Source organism: Pogoniulus pusillus, chromosome 11 (genome assembly GCF_015220805.1).
Source record: "Pogoniulus pusillus isolate bPogPus1 chromosome 11, bPogPus1.pri, whole genome shotgun sequence".
Lineage (NCBI taxonomy): Eukaryota > Metazoa > Chordata > Aves > Piciformes > Lybiidae > Pogoniulus > Pogoniulus pusillus.
Genome location: NC_087274.1, coordinates 34,300,779 through 34,323,300, shown reverse-complemented (window position 1 = coordinate 34,323,300; position 22,522 = coordinate 34,300,779). Strand labels below are relative to the sequence as shown.

Sequence of the window (22,522 nt, the reverse complement as noted above, 5' to 3'; positions counted from 1 at the left end):
GCCTATTTCAGTGCCTGACCACTTTTGCAGCACGGGAATTGCTCAGAGATTGTTGATAGCAACCCACAATGTTGCCACTGTTACTCAGTCTGAGATGCTGCAGGTTATTGCAACTGCAGCAGAATTTAGTTGGCCCCTCCAAAAAAGCTCTTCCCATATTCCTACTGTTGATGGCATTCCCTCAGGATTTTCAATGAGGATTTAATCTTTTGCTTGAATTAGAGGAACCCACCACTGGGGCATGCAGAGACAGGGAGAATATATATTAAGAACCACAGGAAGGTCTTAAAAACAAGTAATGGCAGGAAATAAGCCAGAGGTAAAGTTCAGGTGAACTACAGCACAGCCAACCTGACTGTCAGACCCAGTGCGTGAAGAACAAGACTTTGGAAAAACACAGATCCCTTTCACCTCTGACTTGTGCAGCTCTGAATGACACAAGGACAGCAGTGCCCAGGCTCAGCATGGTGAACAAGGTCATAGCAAGTCTCAGCTCACACCTCTGCTACTTTCCCCCCGATCCAAATCAAAGCTGATCAGCACAGCACAGACCTTCCTATCTCCTTTCAAGCAGGAATTGGCTTTCTTCAGCACTTTGTTCCAATGGAAGTTTTCCTTCTCAACTCAAACCAAGGCAGAGGAAACTTGGAATTAAAGCGCAGTGCTGAGCATCTCCTTACCTCCTCTTCCTGCTTCTTCCTCTGTTTGGCTTCTGTAGCATCACCATCCCCTTCATCAGCTTCTGCATCAACAATGTTCTCCTCTTCCTCTGCTGCAGCTTCCTGATCGTTCTGTACCTAGAAACCCACAACAGACCAGACAATCAGGCTGACTGCTAGGAAGCACCAATTGCATTGAAGGCTTTAGTCAAACATTGGGAATTTCCCCCTGCCTTGTTCCATCTGATACCTCCAAGGGTGAATTAACTTCTCTCTGCTGCAAGGCAGTGATGAACTTGTCGTAGTTGTAACAGTAAGTAACGTGAACACCTACAGGATTCATCAGCTGCCAGCTGGTGATGTTGACAATCCTTGATGGAGAGCAGTGCCACAAGGAACATGCAAAAGACTGCAGTGAAAGAAGGATCTTTCCCACAGATGTCACAAAGACTGCTACAACAGAACAGTGGCTCTCTAATGGCTTTATCAAAGACCTGGGTGACAGCACTGAAACTCCCTCAGCAAGCCTGCAGCTGGCAACAAGCCAAGTGTCTGAGTCCATTTGCTAGTGGGTAGGGGAAGCTTTACAGTGGCATCTAGACAGGTGAGAGCCATGGGCTAAGACTAATCGAATGAAACTCAACAAGGCCAAGTGCCAGGTCCTGCACCACAACAGGGTTGTGGTCACAACAACCCCATGAGGAGCTAGACTTGGGGATGTGTGCTTGGAAAGCAGCGTCTGGGAGAGGACTCTAGGGGTGCTGGTTGGTAGTGACTAACCAGGACCCAGCAGTGCCCAGGTGGCCAAGAAAGCCAATGGCATCCTGCCTTGGATCAGAAGCAAGGTGGGCACCAGGGACAGGAGGGGATCACTCCCAGTGCTCAGCAGTGGGGAGGCCACAGCTCCACTGCTGTGTTCAGCTCTGGGCCCCTCACTGCAGGAAGGACATGGAGGGGCTGGAGCCTGTCCAGAGCAGGGCAGCAAGGCTGGAGAAGGGTCTGGAGCAGCTGTGGGTGAGGAGTGGATGAGGGAGCTGGGAGTGTGCAGGCTGCAGACTTGGGGAGGCTGAAGGCAGAGCTCATTGATCTCTGCAGCTGCCTGCAGGGAGGTTGTGGTGAGGAGAGGGCAGCCTCTGCTGCTTGGTGGCAAGGGACAGAAGCAGAGGAAATGGTTCCAAGCTGAGCCCAGCTGAACCCAGGGGAGGCTCAGGATGGATCTCAGGGAACAGTTCTGCACTGGAAGGGTTCTCAGCCCTTGGCACAGGCTGCCCAGGGCAGTGCTGCAGTCCCCATCCCTGGGGGTGTTGCAGCAAGCTTTGGAGCTGGTGCTGAAGGCCCTGGGTTAGTGCTGAGCCTGCAGTGCTGGGCTAAGGGTTGGCCTGGGTGAGATGGAAGGTTTGTTCCAACTGTGTGTGTGATTCTGTGTGACCGGGGAACCAACAGTGATGGGCTTTTATCTCACTGAAGCTAAAATCAAGAGGCATTTTGGGAGTACAGTCCGAAGGAAGTCAGGATTTCCTACACAAAAGCCTTAATTTCCTCATGAACTCAGGAGAATGCACAGCCAGTTCATGCATGAAGAGCATAATTCAGCATTCACACATCTCATGCTCACATGAACACCTGCTTCTCAAGCACATATGGGAATAAGGCACTTCTCAGGCAGTGCTTTTCTGTACCTTGTCTTGGTCACTGTCTAGGTCTTTGTGAATTGCCTTCCGAGCACTGACTGCAGTAAAAGATTCCATCTTTGCACTCTTCTTTTTAATTGCCTCCAGAAACAATTTAAAGAACCTGAAAGAAGCAGCAACCCAGTGTCAGAGCTCAGCAGCACAGAAGCGAAGCCTGACTTGTCAGCAAGTGATTTTCTTTCAGCGAGTCAGTCAGCTCACAACAGGACATATTCTCTGGTGGGTATGAAAGTACTTCTAGGATGAGGCAAAGGATTTTTCTTCTCCTCCCTTTCTTTTAGAAATGAAAAGGTTGGGATCATCACTCCCACAATCACAAATGCAGACATGCATCCAAAGTTTAAAACTACAAGCTCTCCCAGGCTGCACAAACCGCCCTCCAGAAGAGATGGGTTACTGCTGGGCTGAGTTTGCAAATCACCAAGCACATGCAAAATTGATACATGAAGCAGCTCAGCCTGAGCCCAGCTGGCTCAGAGGAGCAAAAATCAATGAAGCCTTTCTGCAAAAAAACAGCTTTCAGCAGACCCTTTGCACTGTTCTACTATTAACACCACAAATCTGGTCAGGCACAGGGAAGGAAGCAGAGGAACAAAGAGGCAGCCAGCCTCTTCTGAATTGTTTTTTAATAATAAAGGAAATTGAGGCTTAGTTCCCTTCAGTGAGAACACAAAAGGATACTGAAACTATTCAAACGTTTCTGCTGGGGAGAAGCTGCTTTAAGCATCCAAAGATAAGGGAGATGTTGTTTATATGGCTCTTGTCCAGGTGTATTGATCTGCCTTGAGAGCAGCTAAACTTGCCCTAGGAGAAGCTAAACCTGCACTGTCCCCACACAAGAGCCAGGGCTTCTTTCAGATCATGAAGAGCTGAGCAGATGCCTCTGCAAGCACATTCACAACGAGCAGCAGCTCTGAGAGCCACAGCAGCAGGAATGAACAGCAGAGCCCACAGTGACCTATCTGAAAGCAAGCTCACCTCGTCTCCATGAAGTGCAAGATCTGTCTGGGCTTCACACACTTCTCCTCCCGGTAGTGCTCATGGGGCAGGAACTGGAACCTGACTTTGCAGAGCCGATGTCTGTTCTGCTTGCACTTCACGCGCAGCGATTCCTCGATCTCCACTTTCTGCAAGACCTATAGAGGCCCCAGGCAGAAGCTTTACTCCTCTAACAAACACCTTCATTTACTCCCTGCCATCCCAGTGTACAGGCGACCAGAATCACAGCAAATCTTTCCGTAGGGTCCGAGGCAGCTGAGCTCCTCCCAGCCATTAACTTAGACAATAGCTGGGGCACAGCCTTGCCTCCCACCTGACTCCTCAAGAGACTGCACTTCTCAGTGGGCCAACAGCTTCCTTCTGCTGTTTGCTGCTCAGGGAGCAGACCTGAATCTTAACTCTGTCCGTGCTGCTCTCAGATCGTAAAAGCTGACGGGGCACGCAGAGAGCCAAAGACAGCCTGCAGCCCCAGGAAGAGGGAGCACAGAATGCATCACTCTTCAGCAGGTGGAGTCTCCACAGAGCCACAGGTGCTGCTGATATGACCACGGCCACTTCTATGGGATAAGGCAGCGGTGGTGTCGAACGGTAAGATCTCTGCTGTGCCAGTCACGGCCAGGTTAGCTGCTCTCAGACTGACCAGGAGCCTGCCTACAGGCTTGAGAGAAAGCCAGACAAGCCAGCTTCAAGCCTCCCACCGTTACAGTGCTGCTGTAACTAATCTCCTGCCTCTCCTTTATGCTCTGTAGTTTGTAGATGAGGCTTTACAGGTTAGATTGAACTGCACTCTGGTGCAGCCACAGTAACAGGGATTGCTTCCATTGCTCCAGGTCCCAGCAGAGCTTACAGGTTCAGTACGCAGGAGGTGGAAAGAAAAGACCCTCTGTTCTTCTGTCTACAGGTAAGTCTTCAAACCTGCAAACTGCCACGCAGCTCAAAGAGCAGTTTGCTCTGCAGCTCCTCAAAGGATATACTTACCTCAGCTAAGCACACCCTGGTGAGCTGTTTCTTGAGCTGCTTCACCTTCTTGAGAGCTTTCTTGGTATTGAATACCGGCACACTCATGGTTGGTGTTTTGATATTGGCCCCAGCCACCAGCAGTATTTCCCTCAGCCTTTAAATGAAGAGGGACAATGCAAATTCAGCAGCAGTAGCACTGTGCACTTCAACAAGCACCAGCTTGTCTCACTGGGCAGCACAGAGCAGCTGCCACTTCTGCCACAGGCACCAGGCACACAATCACAGAAATGCTAGGGCTTGGAAAGGACCTCCAGAGCTCATCCAGTCCAACTCCTCTGCCAGAGCAGGAGCACCCAGGAACACATCCAGGTGGGTCTGGAAAGTCTCCAGAGGAGATTCCACAACCTTCCTGGGCAACCTGCTCCAGTGCTCAGTCAACCTAACCACACAGAAGTGTCTCCTTGGGTTGAGGTGGAACCTCCTCTAGCTTGTACCCTTTGTTCCTTGTTCTACCACTGGGCACCACTGAAAAGAGCCTGGCACCTTCACCCTGGCACCCACCCTCTACATGTTTATAGAGGTCAACAAGATATTAAGAACATGGTTTCAAAACTGTCCATTCCTTATCTCAACTTATTCCCAGGCTTAGAGAACTTAATATGGCTCCAAAGAGCCAAGGGAGTTTTCTGGTATAGATCATTCCCTTCCCCTTTAGTGTGGAAATGGATAATGCCAGCTGTCTGAGCAGCACTCCTTCCACTGCCCCCTGTCACAGATACATCTTGGTTTTACAAATGTCTTCAACATCTCATTATTTCTCAGGAGGTCCTTGCACAGCTCCTCTTCTCTGGCTGCTCATCAGGCACAACACAGCAGCAGCTCTACAGCCTCAATTAGATTATCACCCAATTATGGGAACAGAGAGCCTTCGCTTCTGCAGACTGAACACTCCCAGATCCCTCAGCCTGTACCCATAGCAGAGCTGCTCCAACCCCCTGATCATTTTCATGGCCTCCTCTGGACCCTTTCCAACCCTGTTCTGCAGCTTGCCTGTTTTACAAGTAACAGTTCAAGAACAGATCTGCTGAAGCCTGCTTCCTACAAATGCTGACTTGCACTTTGTCTCCCTTCCCAGCTTCTCTGCCATACCACAACCATCTCCCACCACACACCTGTCAGCACCCCTGTTACTCACAACCAGCTGGTGACTGGCTGGTAAAAGTGTGTGTGCTGGTAAAGTCACTGTCACAAACAGAAGAGCCAGGGGAAGCCTGGCTGCTAGAACCTAGGGCTCTCTCTGCACAGGTGAGTACTGAACAGCTGCAGTGATATCTGATGTATGAAAGAAATAGGTTTAAAAGTTGTTTGGGAGAAGAGGACAGCAGAGGGCAAACCCACAAAGCACCATTTCCTCAGGCTTCTGCTGCACTGACTACAACTGAGAAAGCAAGAGGCCATTTGATGGACATCAGTTACAACGAGGGGCCCCACAGGTATTTGCTACCTGAAAAACAAACCAAAGCAAGCACCAAATCGTAAAGCCAACAGCTCAGAACGGGCCCATCTTAGAACCAAACTGAAGAATCATTTACATCTTCAAGACCACGGCTGTGCCTGCCAGCCACGTGAAGCAAAAGGACCCACTGGGAACAAAGTTGAGACTCCTCACCTTGGGATACCCAATGTGACATTCATTTCACCTCTGCCAGCAAAATGAAAGGTGTTCAGAGTCATCTGTGTGGAAGGCTCCCCAATACTCTGAGCTGCAAGAAGCCCCACAGCTTCTCCTGGGTCACAAAGAGATCGCTGCCACTTCAAATACAGCAAGTCCTTCAACCTGGAGACAGAGAAGATGTTTGGCTCAGCATAGTACAAAATACAGCACTCACAAGAGACTTCAGCATTTCTCACTGCAGTGGTTGGCACTTTCCTGCTGCCCTCTGGACAAGCCAGCTGTGGCTGGTTATGGCTCTATTTTGGTTCTAAATTACAAACAAGAGAGAGAAACCATCTGGACCTTCTTTTGCCTGAAGAGTGAGCGAGCAGGGCCTTGGCTGTAAGAACACCATGTCACTGTCACTCGCTGCCTTGCTCAGAGGAACAAAACAGCCCTGCATAAACGATTTGGCGCCCTTCACCTCTGGCCCTGTCACTGTTCCTGCGCCTCTCTGACTCCCCCACACCGTGTACCAGCCTTTGGCTGGCAATGGCTGAGCCTTGCTGGTTTGCTCTCTGGGAGGAGAGAAGGTGGCATTGGCCCCTTCTGGGCTTTCTTTGCCCTGGAGGGGGAGGATTGGATTTCTGTACTGTTTTTCAGCTGTTTCTAACTGTAAATGCCTGTGCCAATGCTGTGAAGTGCAGTTACAGCTGGAACTCCAGCTTGCTGTAAGCAGAGTTTTTGCTTACTCCCAAGCTGTCTGAGCTGGCAAATTTTATTTGGGGAAGTGAATTTCCTAACCCACCACACCAGCTATAACACTGTTGGGGGTGGGACTCAATGATCTCTTTGTGTTCCTTCCGACCCCTTACATCCTGTGATCCTGTCCCACTCTGATATGACACACACGGGACTGCAGCCCTGGCCAAACTGCACTTTAGAACTGCTGCCCATCGCCAGAATGGCAGAATCTGTTTACTTCCAGCCTGCTCATCTTAACTGCCTTGCTAACGCCAAGGCATGGCAGAAGCAGGGTGGTTTTTAGAACTGCTGAAGAATCATTTGACCAAAGCCTTTGCTAAAGCGTAGAAGATGCAGGTTTGCAAGATTGAGAAGTAGGGCCCATGAGGCACACTGAGCTTTCAGGAACCACTCTGAGTTCAGTGCTCTTCTTCATACAGGGCACAGCAAAGCCAGAAGCTGCCAAAGACTGTCCAGCTTGAGCAAACAGCACTGACACAGGGACTCTGTGCTTTGATTCAGAGCAGGGAAGACACAGAAGTCAGCACCTGTCTGCAGGCAGTGCTGGGTGCACACAGCTTCGTCTGCTCTCAGATTCCCACTTGCTGATGTAATCTGCAACTCCCTTCTCAAAGGTCTCTGACACAGATGCAAAGTGAGTGTCTGGACGCCAAACCCCGAGGCTGGGATCAGGACACTTGGCTGCCTTCTTCAGGTACTTCCTTCGCTTCTTCTCATCCAGGTCATACCACATCTGCAGTACCTGAGAACAGGAGGAGATGTGGAGGCAGAGTGCTTCATCCACAGTGAGACCAAACCCAGGCGGCAGCACTCCCACCAGCAGCAGTGAAGCAGGGGAGAACACTCAACTGCAGACTGGAGGCACTATGGCAAACCACTCAGGTACAAATGAGTGTTCTCCACGTGCTGGTACTTCACACCTGTGACTGCAAAGTCTGAAATAGTCTTTGCAAGCCTGAAATAGTCACCTACCTACCCACAGGGGCCGCTCCAGACACAGGGAAATGCAGCCCTCTAGGCATGATTCTGTAGTGAGGGGGCCAATGCAGTCTCTGCTTCTAGCTGATCATTACCTGGCCAGGCTAATGCTGGCCACAACAAAGGAGCCTCCAAGATCTGGAGCTGTCATGTTCAAGCCCAACAGAGACCTGACAGAGAGCCTGCATTTTCTGCATGGTGATATGCTTGAGTCATAGAATCACAGAATGGTCTGGGTTGGAAGGGACTGCCAAAGCTCATCCAGTCCAACCACCCAGCACTCAGCAGGGACATTCTCCACTAGATCAGGCTGCTCACAGCCCTGTCCAGCCTCACCTGCAATATCTCCAGGGATGGGGCCTCAACCACCTCCCTGGGCAACCTGTTGCAGTGTTCCAGCAGCCTCCTGGTGCAGAACTTGCTCCTCACATCCAATCTAAATCTGCTCTGCTCTGGTTTGCAGACATTGCCCTCAACCTGTCCCTGCAGGCCTGTGGGAACAGTCCCTATACAGCCTTCTTGTAGCCCCCTTCAAGTACTGGAAGGTCACCACTGGGTCTCCCTGGAGCCTTCTCCTCTGCAGACTGAACACCCCCAGCTCCCTCATCCTGTACCCATAGCAGAGCTGCTCCAACCCCCTGATCATTTTCATGGCCTCCTCTGGACCCTTTCCAATCCTGTTCTGCAGCTTGCCTGTTTTACAAGTAACAGTTCAAATATTGTGTTTAATAGAGGAAAAAGTTAATACCAATTAAAAAAAAAAATCAAGATGGAGATAGTGCTGAACCTGTCCCTGACAGGCCCTGCTGCTGCCTGCAGAACAGCTGGCTCAGGGCATGGAGCTCTGCCCACTCAGCTGACACAGAGACAGTATCACAGTCTCACAGTATCATAAGGGTTGGAAGAGACCTCACAGATCATCAAGTCCAACCCTTTACCACAGAGCTCAAGGCCAGACCATGGCACCAAGTTCCACGTCCAGTCCTGCCTTGAACAGCTCCAGGGACGGCGACTCCACCACCTCCCCGGGCAGCCCATTCCAGTGTCCAATGACTCTCTCAGGGAAGAACTTTCTCCTCACCTCGAGCTAATGAAAGAAAAGAATGAACCAACAGGAAAAGAATCCCCAGACCAAATAATTTTGAATGTTATTGTGGTGAATAGTCCCAAAGGGCACAAAATGGGCTTGAGCATGTCCTGTCTTGTCCAGACATATTTACCTGCCTGTCCGCATTGCAGCCAGAGGTGGGAAAAGAGGGCAAAAGGAACCCAGGCAACCCACTCTGGTTTGGTCCGGCTGCCTGAGAGGGGTTTCATGGGGACCATGCCCCTGGTGCATGCAAGGCCTACGGCCCCCATTTTTTGGAAGACAACAGCCTGGGGGTTCTTCCATTTCTGGGTCTACTTGGGTGACTGCCAGAGGTGACTGGGTGATTGTGTGGCCAATGAGACCATTAGCTTCGGCCATTTGTCCTATAAAAGAGGGTGAACAGCTGAATAAGGAGCTTGCCTGCTCGTTGGTTCCTTGCTCACCTGCCGCTCGCCTGCCCACCGTGTCAGCCGCCTCGGCCAGCAGCTGATTCCACATCACAGCCCACGTGGAATTCGCCCCAGGACTTCTGTTGGATATTTTCCTGCCTATGCTTTGGGCTGCAGACATTAGGACCAGTGAGTACTCTGAATTCTTTATTCAAGTTGCTAAGGGAATTTAATTACCCTCACCAGCGGGGAATGAAGCTGCCAGCCTCTCTATCAAAGACATTTCTAAACCTTTCCAAATTCCACTGTACATAGACATTCTGTAAGACAGTTCTGCTAACCGCATCCAAGAACTTGTGTGGAGAGCTGGAAATAAGTTTGGGGAATTATTCTGTGTACAGTAATAAATTATTTAATAACTTTTGAATTTGACTCATTGCATTTTATCCCAAACTCAGATTTCAACTAGTCCCCTTCATAACAGTTATCAAAAGTGCCAACAGCAACACAACCTCAGCACCCCTGAATGGAGGAAGCAAGGAGTAGGGTATTTGCAGAGAAGCTCACAGCTCTCTCAACACCTTCAGCTTAGAGTTTCACACTAAGTGTCCACATTCTACCAAGGATAAATTCCCTGTGACAGCAAGGCCATGGCACACAGATTAGAGCCCTGAGGTACAAGAGCCCTGAGGTAAGAGCACTTTGCTGAGGCAGTAGGCAGGGCTGGTTCTGCTCTCCAATCTTCCTATTTAAACAGGCTCCAGCAAGCAAGCATCAGCCCATCCAAAAGAGATACACCCTCTGCTCATGGGAACAAAACCCAAAGCAAACCCAAGCTACCTCCAAGGGAACAAAACCAATCCCCTTCACCACCCAGGCACACAGGCTGTACTCTAAATCCAGCTTTACCTCAGACCCTTTGGCCTCTGCCCTAGCTCTTGGGCCTACAGATTTAGTAAGTGAGGATCAGCTTCACCACTGTCACAGCTGAGGTTACTCCTTCCAAAGGCAGCTCCTATAAACAGACTGGGAAACACTCTGGGACATTACAGAAAGAATTCCTGGACTCTGCAGCTTTCTGAAGGGCTCAGCCAGTTCTGGTACCTGTAAGGTCGCTGGGTCTCTCCCATTCCTGATCTCCCCTCCTGCAGTCTGTGCTTTCACACCTGCCAGCTTCTTCTGCGAAAACATGAGGAAGCCTCCTTCTCTTTGCACAGAGCTTTGGTGCCTGGCTTGCCACTTTTTGATGGCTTTGAACTGCTGGTTGGCATGGTGAGACTCCATCCTTGCCAAAGCTTCATCCAGACGGTTTGCCTTCTGGATTACCTGGAAGAGAATCACCTGTGTGATTGTTCTTTTCTCTATGCTCATGGTGGCAGAAGAGGCGAAGCAAACTGGAAAGCTCAGCTGCTGCTGCCACCCAAAATGTTCAGCTGCTGTAAAGCCATTTTCAAAGATGCTCTTCAGCCCAACCAAGGCAGAACTCCTCACTGTCTCTGTGTGACTCCTGCCACTTTTCACCAGCAGTGGTGACACTGCTGAAAGGAGTGAATCAAGCTTGCCAGAAGCGTGAAGTTACCTGTGCTGAATCCAAGTGCAGGCAGAGCAGGTGAGAACAGGGAGAGCTCTTGGTGCTCTGCAAACAGATTGCTAAATTGCGTCCTAGACTTCAGATCTGCCTCATTTTGCACAGTGGCAACTCAAACTGTAGGGCAGTCTGAGGGTGACTGAGAACCAGCCAAGCCACGGGAGGCCTAGGCCTGCCAGAGGGCCTTCACGCACTTCAGTCTCCCCCTTCACACAACGTCTCAGGACTCAGGTGCTGTACCTCATAGTTGTCTGCAATGAAGGGGAACTGTTCAGGCTGCAGGAATTGGGTTTTAGGGATGTCAAGCCCATCCTCTCCATACAGAAACTGCACCACGCTGCCATCACTGTCTCGCACAGTCAGGTCATATTGAACCACCAGTCCTTCCAAATGCTTGATGATACACCTGTGCCGGAGGAAAGAAATGTTGTAAAGATGCTACAGAGCAACCCAAGTGTGAGAAACACTGTCCTCACTAGTCCCTTAAGTGCACTTAAGAGCTGGTCAGGAAGTCTGGAAGCCAGAATTCACACAGACAGCACACAGGTGACCTGCACAGTGATATAAGGTAGTGATAGACCCTGTGAAAGGGTAGAATCACAGCATCACAGAACACATGGGCTGGAAGGAGCCCTCTTCCACTTGATCAGCTTGCTCAGGGCCCCATCAGCTTTGACCTTGAATGTCTCCAGGGATGAGGCCTCCACCACCTCTCTGGGCAACCTGTTCCGGTTATTTCACTACACTCACAGTAAAAAGACTTCCTCCTGGTCTCCAACCTAACTCTGCCCTGCTCCACTTTCAAACCATTGTCCCTTGTCCTATTGCCACAGGCCCTTCTGAATAGTCCCTCCCCAGCCTGTCTGAAGGTCCCCTACAGATGCTGAACTGCAGATCTAAGGGCTCCTTCTCTTCTCCAGGCTGAACAGCCTCATATGAGGGCAGATTTAGACTATGTATCAGGAAGGAATCTTTATTGTGAAGGTGATGACACACTGGAACAGGCTGCCCAAAGCTGTGCATGTCTCCTCTTTATTTGTGCAGGAAAAAAATTCTCCCAAAGGAAAAGCTGCTGCTGCTTCTGCTACATGCCAGGGACAAGTCAGAGATAATCAAGTTCCACTTGATCCAGTCCTCTGGCTAGTTGCCTCAGAACAAACACTCAACACTCAACCAGCAAAGGCTGTTCTCTGAGGCAAGGACATTGAACTGAAGCTGAACAGTGCTGCTCCCACAGCGATCAACAGAGCACCAACAAAGCCAACCCAAACAAACAAAAGGACCTTCTCAAGTCTCCCATTCTAAACTAAGCCTCTTACCTCTGCAGGTAGCCAGACCGGCTGGTTTTGACAGCTGTATCCACAAGACCTTCTCTGCCAGCCATGCAGTGGAAGAAGAATTCCTAGAGGGAAGCAAAGCACTATCAGCATGCCATTGAGAAGGACACCCTGGCTGGCAAGGTTTGCCCCTCCTCACATCTCCATACGACCCAGGCTCATTTGCTGCAGGCACTCTGTACCGCAGCCAGAGAATGACAAACTGTTCAGGCTGAAAAATCCCTCAAGATCAAGTCCAACCCTTAACCCAGCACTGCCAGGCCACCACTAACCCCTGACCCTCAGAGCCGCAGCTCCAGGGCTCTCAAACCCCTCCAGCAATGGGGTCTGTACCACTGCCCTGGGCAGCCTGTGATGTCGAGATTTAAATACACTTCAGTCTAAGTATGGCCAGCAGTACACTTACAGAAGGTTTGATGCCAGTGAGGAATCTGCCAGTCACAAACCCTCCTGAGCTAGGGGAGAAATCATAGGGCTGGAAGCAGGGTAGCGATTTGCCAGATGCCATCAGCGGGGGTCTGCGGCCTTCCAACTCGATCTGGCCCAGCAAACAAGAGATCTAAACACGGGCAGGAAAAAGGAAACATCATTTTCCCATCACATTTTCTGCTCACTTAAGACATTTTTTCTTGAAAAACTGTCACCATGTTCATTAACTCTCTCTGATGCTCACGGGCAGGAAAGGAGGTGAACCTCACCTGGGCTGCTGAAGTTCCTTCAGCCCTGCCTCGTCTCAACATTTCCACCCTCATTCTGTGTGTTTATTGTAACATAAGGAGATGTGAAAGCTCAAGACCTAGGAATCTCAGGTTGTTAGACCCCTTCAACACCTCTCAGTAGGGTACTAAAACCAAACCCAAGCCCTTAAAGCCCTGTCTCTGTCTTGAGCTTTGGTCATTCTGAGACAGGATTTTTCAGGCCTTTTACAGAATCACAGAGTGACAGGGGCTGGAAGGGACCTCCAAAGCTCATTCAGTCCAACCTCCCTGACAGAGCAGGAACCTAGACCAGATCACACAGGAACACATCCAGGCAGGTTCTGAGTATCTCCAGAGAGAGAGACTCCACAGCCCCCGCTGGGCAGCCTGTGCCAGAGCTCTGTCACCATCACACAGAAAAAATTCCTCCTCATGTCTCCATGGCATTTCCTATGCCTCAGCTTCCACCACTGCCCTTGTCCTGCCATGGGCATCACCCAGCAGAGCCTGGCTGCAGCCTCCTGGCACTCCTGCACATCTTTATAAACACAACTGAGGGCAGCCCTCAGGGTCCTCCTCTCCCAGCAGCACAGCCCCAGCTCCCTCAGGCTCTCCTCCTAACAGAGCTGTTCCACTCAGCATCTCTGCGTCTCTGTGCTGGACTCTCTCAAGCAGTTCTATGTCCCTCTTGAACTGGGAGGCCCAGAACTGAACACAGTACTCCAGACACAGCCTCAGCAGGGCAGAGCAGAGGGGCAGGAGAACCTCTCTCGACCTACTCATCACAGCCCTTCTAATCCACCCCAGAATGGCACTGGCCCTCCTGGCCACAGAGCACATTGCTGGCTCATGCTCCACCTCCCATCCACCAGGACCCCCAGGTCCTTTTCCCCTTCACTGCCTTCCAGCAGGTCAGTCCCCAACCTATACTGATCCCTGGGGTTGGCTGCTCTACCCTTGCCCAGCTCTCCAGCCTAAGTCTCATTAGATGGCAGCACAGCCTGAGGACGGTTGCAACTCCTCCCAGCTCTGCGCCATCAGCAAACCTGCTACAGTGCCTCTGTGCCCTCAGCCAGGTTGTTGATGAATACATTGAAGAGAACTGGCTCCAGAACCAGCCCCTAAGGGATTCCACTAGCTACAGGCCTCCAAATACACTCTGGCCCATGGACCACGACTATCTGGCTTCTTCCCTTCAGCCAGTTCCCACCCACCTCACTCCCTGACCATCCAGACCACACTGCCTCAGTTCAGCTGTGGGGGTGCTGTGGGTGGCAGTGCCAAATGCTTTACTGAAAACAAGATCCAGCACTGCCTGTCTGCTGTCTGTGCTGCCATTTCTACCAGAATCAAGGTAAGATTTAGTTCACAGATTCATAGATTCACAGAATGGGCTGTTTTGGAAGGGACTTTCAGGATCATCCAGTTTCAACTCCCTGCCATAGGCAGGGACACCTCCCACCAGCACAGGCTGCTCAAGGCCTCATCCAGCCTGGCCTTGACCACCTCCAGGGAGGGCACATCTGCAGCCTCCCTGGGCAACCTGTGCCAGTGTCTCACAACTGTCAAGAATTTCTTCCTAATCTCCAGTCTCAACCTCCCCTCTCCCAGCTCAAATCCATTCCCCCTCATCCTGTCATTCCCAGCCCTTGTCAAAAGTCCCTCCTCAGCTCTCTTGCAGGCCCCTTTCAGGTACTGGAAGACTGCTCTAAGGTCTCTTATTCATTCTATTTGTCCTGGTTGCTCCTGTTCAGTAGTGGAAGACAGAGGAGTCAACCTCCAAAAGAGAGCAGGAAAAGCTTTCCCCTGTCTGTATGACCTGCAGCATTCTCTCCCAAAGTAAAGTTCCCTGGTCCTACCAACTGCAATGCACCAACTGAAGCCCACAATGAACATGGACTCTCCCCCATCACCCACTGAGCGCTGGATCACATTCTTCTGCAGTTTCTCACTGCCAAAGGCCTCTCTTTGAAAAGCCCAGAATAAAAATCTTGCTTTGGTATCAGCTATTCACATGAGAGCTTCTCAGTGGCTCCCACTGCAGGACAAAGTAGCTAAGAGAAGGAGCTGCCGTGTGCTGGGCTGTGTTACCTGCATTGTGTTCACAGTGGATCCTTTGGCTCCCGACTGCACCATCAGCTGCAAATTGTTCTCTGGAAACCTCCTGTGGAGACCATGTGGCATGCAAACCTAAAGAGTTTGGTGGGGTGAAGGGAACAAAACCAAACCACTATTACTAAAATAACACACCAACCCAACTCCTGCAGAAGGCTTTAAGCAAGAGAAATGCTGAGCAAGCACAAACATTCCTGCTCAGCATTGTACAAGCATCTTGAATACCAAACCACCTCCTCCTGCAGGGAGGCGAAGGCTGGGGTAGCAAGGCAGCATGGGAAGCCTCATGCTAGGGACAGATGGAAAGCTTCAGCTTCCAAAAGGGTGAGGCAGCCCTCAGCAACACTCCAGTAACTCAGTAAGAGTTGCCAAGGAGGTTAGCAAACACAGGTGCCTCCATGCCAACCTTGTTAACTTCATTGTTGTAATTGTTCACTTCCTCCTTGAACTTCAGATCAACCATGTTGAAGTCCCTCTGGTCTTTGCAGAGATGGGCATCCTGCCACTTCCCCTGCACCTCCTCGCACGATGCTGTTTCTGGCAAATTAAGAGCAGCTCTAACAGCCTGTAAGTAAAATAGAGGGGGTTAAATGGGGAGGGGGAGTGCAAACGTTTGTAATGGTGGGGAGAAAACAAACCCTGCAGGCAGACTTACCCTAACCCCGCCCTGCCGTGACCTCTCAATGATTTTTTGTCTTTTCTCATCTGCTTCAGGCTGAACCAAGATATCTTCAATCCCTGTGAGAGACAGAGCAGATGAATTCACAGAACTTCAGCATGCTGGGGGGTGGAAGGGACCTCTAGAGATCATCTCATCCAACGCTCCTGCTCCAGCACAGGCACCCACACCAGGTTGCCCAGGATCACAATGGCCACAGAGGTCTGGAGTCTCTCTTGAGAAGGTGACTCCACAACCTCTCTGGGCAGCCTGCTCCAGGACTCCAGCAGCCTCACACCAAACAAGTTTCTCTTCCTGCTCAGATGGAACCTCCTGGGTTCCAGTTTGTGCCCACTGCTCCTTGTCCTGTCAGTGGGCACCATTAAGAGAGGTCTGGATCCATCCCCTTGTCCCCCACCCTTTAGCTCAGGCTGAGTTTCTCATCACAGGGGTTGTAGTGCCCTCAGCATCTTTGTGATCCTCTGGTGGAGTCCCTTCAGCAGTTCCCTGTCTCTCTTGATCTGGGGAGCCCAAAACTAGACCCAGAACTCCAGATGTGGCCTTGCTAGGGCAGAATAGAGGGGGACAAGGACCTTCCTCAGCCTGCTGGCCACACTCGTTTGGATGCACCCCAGGGTGCCACTGGCCTTCTTGGCCACAAGGGCACATTGCTGGCTCCTGGGGAACCTGCTCTCCAGCTGTACTTCCAGGTCCTTCGCCACAGAGCTGCTTTCCAGTACGTTAATCCCTCACTCTCCCTATGGACAGACTCTCCCTATGTGGGGAATGGCTGAGAGAGTTGGGGCTGTTCAGCCTGGAGAAGAGAAGACTCCAGGAAGACCCCAGAGCTACCTTCCAGTGGGGAGTGACTTTTGACAAGTGCTTGCAGTGGCAGAACAAGTGGCAATAGCTCTGAGCTGGAAGAGGGGAGACTGAGACTGAAGATTAGGAAGAAATTCTTGCCAGTGAGGGTGGGGAGATACTGTCCCGGGTTTCCCAGGGAAGCTGAGGATGCCTGCTCCCTAGAGGTGTTCAAAGCGAGGCTGGATGAGGCCTTGAGCAAGCTGGGCTGGTGGCAGATGTCCCTGCCCATGGCAGGAGGTTGGAACTAGATGATCTTCAAGGTCCCTTCCAACCCAACCCATTCTGCGACTCTAGGAACACTCAGCATGTATGGAGCCCAATACTGCCTGCTTTGTGTCCTGGGAGGTGCTGCAGCCCCTGTGCCACTCACCCATTGTAAAGCCCCTGTAGAGCTGCAGGTAGGCAGTGAAAAGCCTGCCCAGGCAGGTCAGCACTTTCCCACTGGTGGCGCCCCCGTACAGTTCATAGCAGCAGTGGACCAGGCCATAGGCAGAGCTGCCAAAGTGAGCTTTGTCCAAGACTCCGCACAGCAACTCCCCATTTCTAATAACTACCTGAAAAACAAAGCACAGCTATGGAGGAAAACAGAAGTGGTGACCTTGTGATGCCTACAAATTTTATTGGGTGATCCACATGGAGACAGCTTTCAGTTTTAACAGCCCTCACACCATGAGCAGTTAAACATGGTCAGGGGAGCTACACATCCAGCACTGATAGTAGAAATAAATCCACTAACAGCACCTGCAGTGTCCCCCCTGTACAGCCAAACAATACCACAATCACAGAATGGCAGAGGTTGGAAGTTCCCTGAGCTCACTCCAGAACGGAGTGGTTCAAAATTGGACACAAGATTCCAGATATGGTTTCAGCAGGACAGGGCAGAGGGGCAGGAGAATCTCTTTGGACCTACTCACCACAGCCCTTCTAATCCACCCCAGGATGCCCTAGGCCTCCTTGGCCACAAAAGCACCTTGCTGGCTCATGGGTATTCTGCTGTCTGGCAGGACCTCAGGTCCTCTCCTCTGCACTGCTCTCCAACAAGTCAGTCCCAGCCTATCCTGAGCCATGGGATTGTTCCTTCCCAGGTGCAGGACTGGGCCTTGTTGGATTTCATTCCATTGCTCCTCACCCAACTCTCCAGCCTGTTCAGGTCTCACTGGATGGCTGCACAGCCTGAGAGGGTGTCAGCCACTTCTCCCAGTTCAGTGTCATCAGCAAACCTGCTGGCAGTGCCTCTGTGCCCTCAGCCAGGGCATTGATAAATAAATTGAACAGTCCTGGTCCCAGTACTGAGCTCTGAGGGACCCCACTAGACACAGGCCTCCAGCTGGACTCTGTCCCATTGACTGTGGTCTAACAAAAGCAGAATCTGTATCAGGCAGGATCAAAGCAGAGTTTTTCCTGATGCCACCCTACCCCCTAATCACCACTGTTATTTGTATTTGCATTTCCCTTGGCCATGCTCCTGCCCATTCCTTTGCTGTCTACAGCATTTTGTTACAGCCCTGCCCACAGCATTTTGTTACAGCCCTGCCCAGCCTCCAGAGCTGCTGCCCCAGCATACCTGAGATTCACACATGGAGTCCAGATTCAGACACCTGGTTGCAAGTCCCTTTACCCAAGCTCTTCCCCCAATCTTTGCTTTTCCAGTTAAATTCAGTGGGACGTGGTTTTCTGGAATGATGTTTATTAACAATGTAGAAACAACCTGTAAAAAAGCAGGAAGAGTGGCAGGAGCCATTAATTTCCTGTATTTGACATGCAGGAACAAAGCAACATCTCAGACATACTTTTTCCACTAACAGCAAAGCTCTGGAAGTTTGGAAATCTGCTGTTTCCATGATAGCCAAGCCTTGCTCCTCTGGCTCTGAACGAGCTGAGACATCTCACTGTACAGAAGCAGCTGGCACCAGAGGTTTTTCCAGCAATTAGATACAGCTAAATGAGAATGTGAACTAAAGAGCTGTCTGCTGGGCTTTACCAGACAAACTGGGAGAGAATTTGCCCTGCTCTGCTTGGAGATGTAGCACCTGGACCGAACATGGAACTCTCTTCTGTAGCATAAAGTGGAGCACTCACCTCAGGTATGACATCAACCTAAGGATGAGCTCAACCCAAAACTCCAATAGCAGAACCTTTCCCTACAACTGTAAGTCCAGAAAATCAAAAGCACTGCCTGGCATAACTTAGTTTAATATGAGCAGATTCCCACACCTGGGAATGCAGCACTACTCTCCCACCAGCAACACTCTGCAGAGCAGCAAGAGGCACATGTTCTCCTCAAATGCTGTCACTTCACATGAAAAGCAACTCTCAGTAACACATAGCAAGGCCTGTGCTGGTTAGAGGCTGGGATCTGGCAGTGCAGCAGCTCTCAGCAGCACTGGCCCAGATGAGCGCTCTGCCTGCGCTCTGCCAGCACAGCAGCAGCTACCTGCTTGCCTGTCCATAAGCGCTGTGGTTTCAAGATTGCTGGAGGAAAGGTCTTGATTCTTCCTGTCTTGTCTGTCAGTCCTCTGTAAACCAGCTCCATGTACTGCTCCCTGGTGAAGCAGCAGCCCCGGATAGTCATGCTGACCCCAGAAATCATGTGGTCCTGAATCAAGCCAGGAAGTGGCTTCCCATCCTGGAGAGGTGACAAGAGAGTTGGGAAAGTTATGTCTGGGCTGGCTGCTTCCAGAGATATTCCAGATGAGTACTTCATTACAGAAGACAAAGGAGTCATCAGCACAACACAACTCTGCTAAATCTCTTTTGGATATTGACATTAGGGGAATGGCTTCAAACCAGAGAAGAGAGTAGAGTGACTGTGAGGAACAAGTTCCACACCAGAAGGCTTACAGCGTTCTGCAACAGGTTGCCCAGGAAGATGGTTGAAGCCTCACCAGTGGAGATACTGAAGGTGAGGCTGGACAGGGCTGTGGGCAACCTGCTCTAGTGGAGGATGCCCCTGCTGAGTGCAGGAGGTTGGACTGGATAAGCTTTGGAAGTCCCTTCCAACCCAGCCTGTTCTGTGACTCTATGATTAAACGGAATGGAACTGTTTGGGTGTGCTGGGCCTTCTTCATCTGAAGGGAACGAGCAGGGGCAGGACAGAAATCAGGAATTGTTAAGGGTTAACCTCCATCATTTTTGCCAAATGGTGGCAGACAGGAGAGGTGCCTGAGTGCTGGAGCAGAGCCATGGCACTGCAGTCTTCAAAAAGCACAAGAAAGAGGTTCCAGGGAACTATAAAGCAGTCAGCCTCACCTCCACCCCTGGAGAAATGATGGAGCAGCTCCTTCTGGGGGGCATCTCAAGGCACTTGGAAGAGAAGAATGTTATCAGGAGTAGTCAGCATGGATTTACCAAGGGGAAGCCATGCTTGACTAACCTGAGAGCATTCTATGATGCCATAACTGAATGGGTAGCTGCAGGGAGAGCAGTGGCTGTAGTCTACCTTGACCATAGCAAGGCCTCTGACACCATCTGCCATGACATCTTGGTGAGCAAGCTGAGGAAGTGTGGGATGGAAGAGCAGACATGAGGTGGGTTAGGAACTGGTTACAAGACAGAGTTCAGAGAGTGGTGATCAGTGGTGCCAGGTCCAGCTGGAGAGCTGTGACCAGTGGTGTCCCCCAGGGATCAGTGCTGGGTCCAGTCCTGTTCAACATCTTCACCAGTGCCATTGCTGAGGGCACAAACAGACAGAGTCTGCTCAGCAGGTTTGCTGAAGACACCAAGCTGGGAGGCTTGGCTGAGACAGCTGCAGGCTGTGCTGCCATCCAGAAAGCCCTGGGCAGACAGAGCTGGGCACAGAGGAACCAGATGAGGTTCAACAGGGACAAATGCAGAGTCCTGCATCTGGGGAGGAGAAATAAACTGCACCAGGACAGGCTGGGAGGTGACTGCTGGAGAGCAGCCCCAAGGAGAGGGACCTGAGAGTGCTGGGGGAGAACAAGTTCCCCATGGCACAGCAATGTGCCCTTGTGGCCAAGAAGGCCAATGGGATTCTGGGGTGTGTTAGGAGGATGTGTCCAGCAGATCAAGGGAGGTTCTCCTCCCCCTCTACTCTGCCCTGATGAGACCTCATCTTGAATACTGCCTTCAGTTTTGGACTCTCCAGTTGAAGTGGGACAGAGATCTGCTGGAGAGGGTCCAGCAGAGGGCTGAGGATGATGAGGGGCCTGGAGCACTGCCTCATGAGAAGAGGCTGAGGGACCTGGGGCTGCTTAGTCTGGAGAGGAGAAGACTGACAGGGGATTTAATCAATGTTTATAAGCACCTGAGGGCTGGGGGTCAGGAGAGGAGGGACAGGCACTGCTCCCTGGGATAGGGCAAGGAGCAATGTGTCTAAGTTGAAGCACAGGAGGTTCCAGCTCAACACAAGGGGGAACTTCTTTACTGTAAGGGGTCCCAGAGCACTGGAACAGGCTCCCCAGACAGGTTGTAGGGTCTCCTTCTCTGCAAACTTTCAAGGCCTGACTGGATGGGTTCCTCTGTGATCTGTGTTAGACTGTGTGGTCCTGCTCTGGCAGGGGGGCTGGACTCGATCTCCTTGGGTCCCTTCCAAACCCTAATATCCTGTGAGCCTGTGATCCCTGGGTGTGGTCTGAACCTGACCCCAGATCCTCCTGACTCCTCTTCGAGGGTGGTCTGAACCTGACCCCAGGTGCTCACTCCCACTTCCTATCTGGATCCCCTATAAAAGCAGAGAACTTCCTGTTTCTCTCTCTCTCTGCCCTGCTTCGCCCAGCAGCACTCCAGTTCCAGCTGCTCCTGCTTTGGAAGGTGCCCAGGCAACCACGCAGTGGACCAACCACCTCCTGACTCTACCTCCATCCACTGCATCCCTCGGGTTTAGTATATACTTTGTATTTGTTTCCCTTCCCTATACCTTTTTGCAACTGCCCTTACCTTAAATACCTGTATTTATTGCTAACGTTTTCTTTTTAACTTCCAAATCGCAGCAAGACTGTTCTTTGGGTGTTCACCCTTTGCACTTTCCATACCTAAGGCTCCTTCTTCTTTCCCACGAGGGGAGACATCCTATATATGTTACTGTTCTGTTAGCTTTAGGCCTCTGGGAAGCTTAAACCAGACCAACACAGGAATCTATTTCAACAAGCAATACACAGACTTCTATCAGAGCCACAGAACACATCAGGTTGGCAGAGCCTTCCAAGCTCACCCAGGCAGCCCTCAGCCCAGCACTGCAGGCTCGGCACCAAGCCAGCTCCCTCAGCACCAGCTCCACAGCCTGCTGCAGCACCCCCAGGGATGGGGACTGCAGCACTGCCCTGGGCAGCCTGTGCCAAGGGCTGAGAACCCTTCCAGTGCAGAACTGTTCCCTGAGCTCCAGCCTGAGCCTCCCCTGGGGCAGCCTGGAACCATTTCCTCTGCTGCTGTCCCTTGGCCCCGAGCAGCAGAGGCTGCCCCTGCTCACTGCAACCTCCCTGCAGGCAGCTGCAGAGAGCAGTGAGCTTTGCCCTCACCCTCCCCAAGTCTGCAGCCTGCACACTCCCAGCTCCCTCAGCCCCTCCTCACCCTCAGCTGCTCCAGGCCCTTCTCCAGCTTCACTGCCCTGCTCTGGACAGGCTCCAGCCCCTCCATGTCCTTCCTGCAGTGAGGGGCCCAGAGCTGAACACAGCACTCGAGCTGTGGCCTCCCCAGTGCTGAGCACAGGGGCATGATCCCCTCCTGTCCCTTCTGCCCACTCTGCTTCTGAGCCAAGCCAGGATACCATTGGCTTTCTTGGCATAATCCATGCCAAGAAAAGAAGTCCAAGTGCCTGCAGGTGTCAATAGACACATCTATGAGTTGTGCTTACCTTTGGCACCAGATACTGCTCATCGGTGAAGGCCAAGGTGTAGGCTTCTGCTCTGCCCAGCTCACTTTGTGGGAAGTGGGCATTCATCTCGTCACCGTCGAAGTCAGCGTTGTAGGCCTTGCAGTTGGCATAGTGCAGCCTCAGCACCTTCTCCCCAGGCAGGATGCGGGCGCGGTGGGCCTGGATGGAAGGCCTGTGCAGGGTGGGCTGCCGGTTCAGCAGCAGCACGTCCCCGTTCCGGATGTGGCGACACACCTGTGGGACAGCA

At 51.5% G+C, this 22,522-nt stretch overlaps 1 protein-coding gene across 1 annotated transcript in view; it reads right to left on the bottom strand.

Moving 5' to 3' along the window:
• Positions 1-22,522, bottom strand: part of POLR1A (RNA polymerase I subunit A) — a 43,928-nt gene that overhangs the window by 7,787 nt on the left and 13,619 nt on the right. The window contains exons 13-29 of the mRNA XM_064151702.1: positions 22,255-22,509; positions 18,880-19,071; positions 18,010-18,153; positions 16,816-16,999; positions 15,579-15,661; positions 15,330-15,488; positions 14,900-14,998; positions 12,517-12,669; positions 12,093-12,175; positions 11,014-11,179; positions 10,290-10,511; positions 7,256-7,470; positions 5,979-6,146; positions 4,328-4,463; positions 3,329-3,486; positions 2,339-2,453; positions 681-797 (exon numbers count right to left, since the gene is read on the bottom strand). Coding sequence (XP_064007772.1) covers positions 681-797; positions 2,339-2,453; positions 3,329-3,486; positions 4,328-4,463; positions 5,979-6,146; positions 7,256-7,470; positions 10,290-10,511; positions 11,014-11,179; positions 12,093-12,175; positions 12,517-12,669; positions 14,900-14,998; positions 15,330-15,488; positions 15,579-15,661; positions 16,816-16,999; positions 18,010-18,153; positions 18,880-19,071; positions 22,255-22,509 — 2,649 coding nt within the window. The remainder of the gene's footprint in view (positions 1-680; positions 798-2,338; positions 2,454-3,328; positions 3,487-4,327; positions 4,464-5,978; positions 6,147-7,255; positions 7,471-10,289; positions 10,512-11,013; positions 11,180-12,092; positions 12,176-12,516; positions 12,670-14,899; positions 14,999-15,329; positions 15,489-15,578; positions 15,662-16,815; positions 17,000-18,009; positions 18,154-18,879; positions 19,072-22,254; positions 22,510-22,522) is intronic.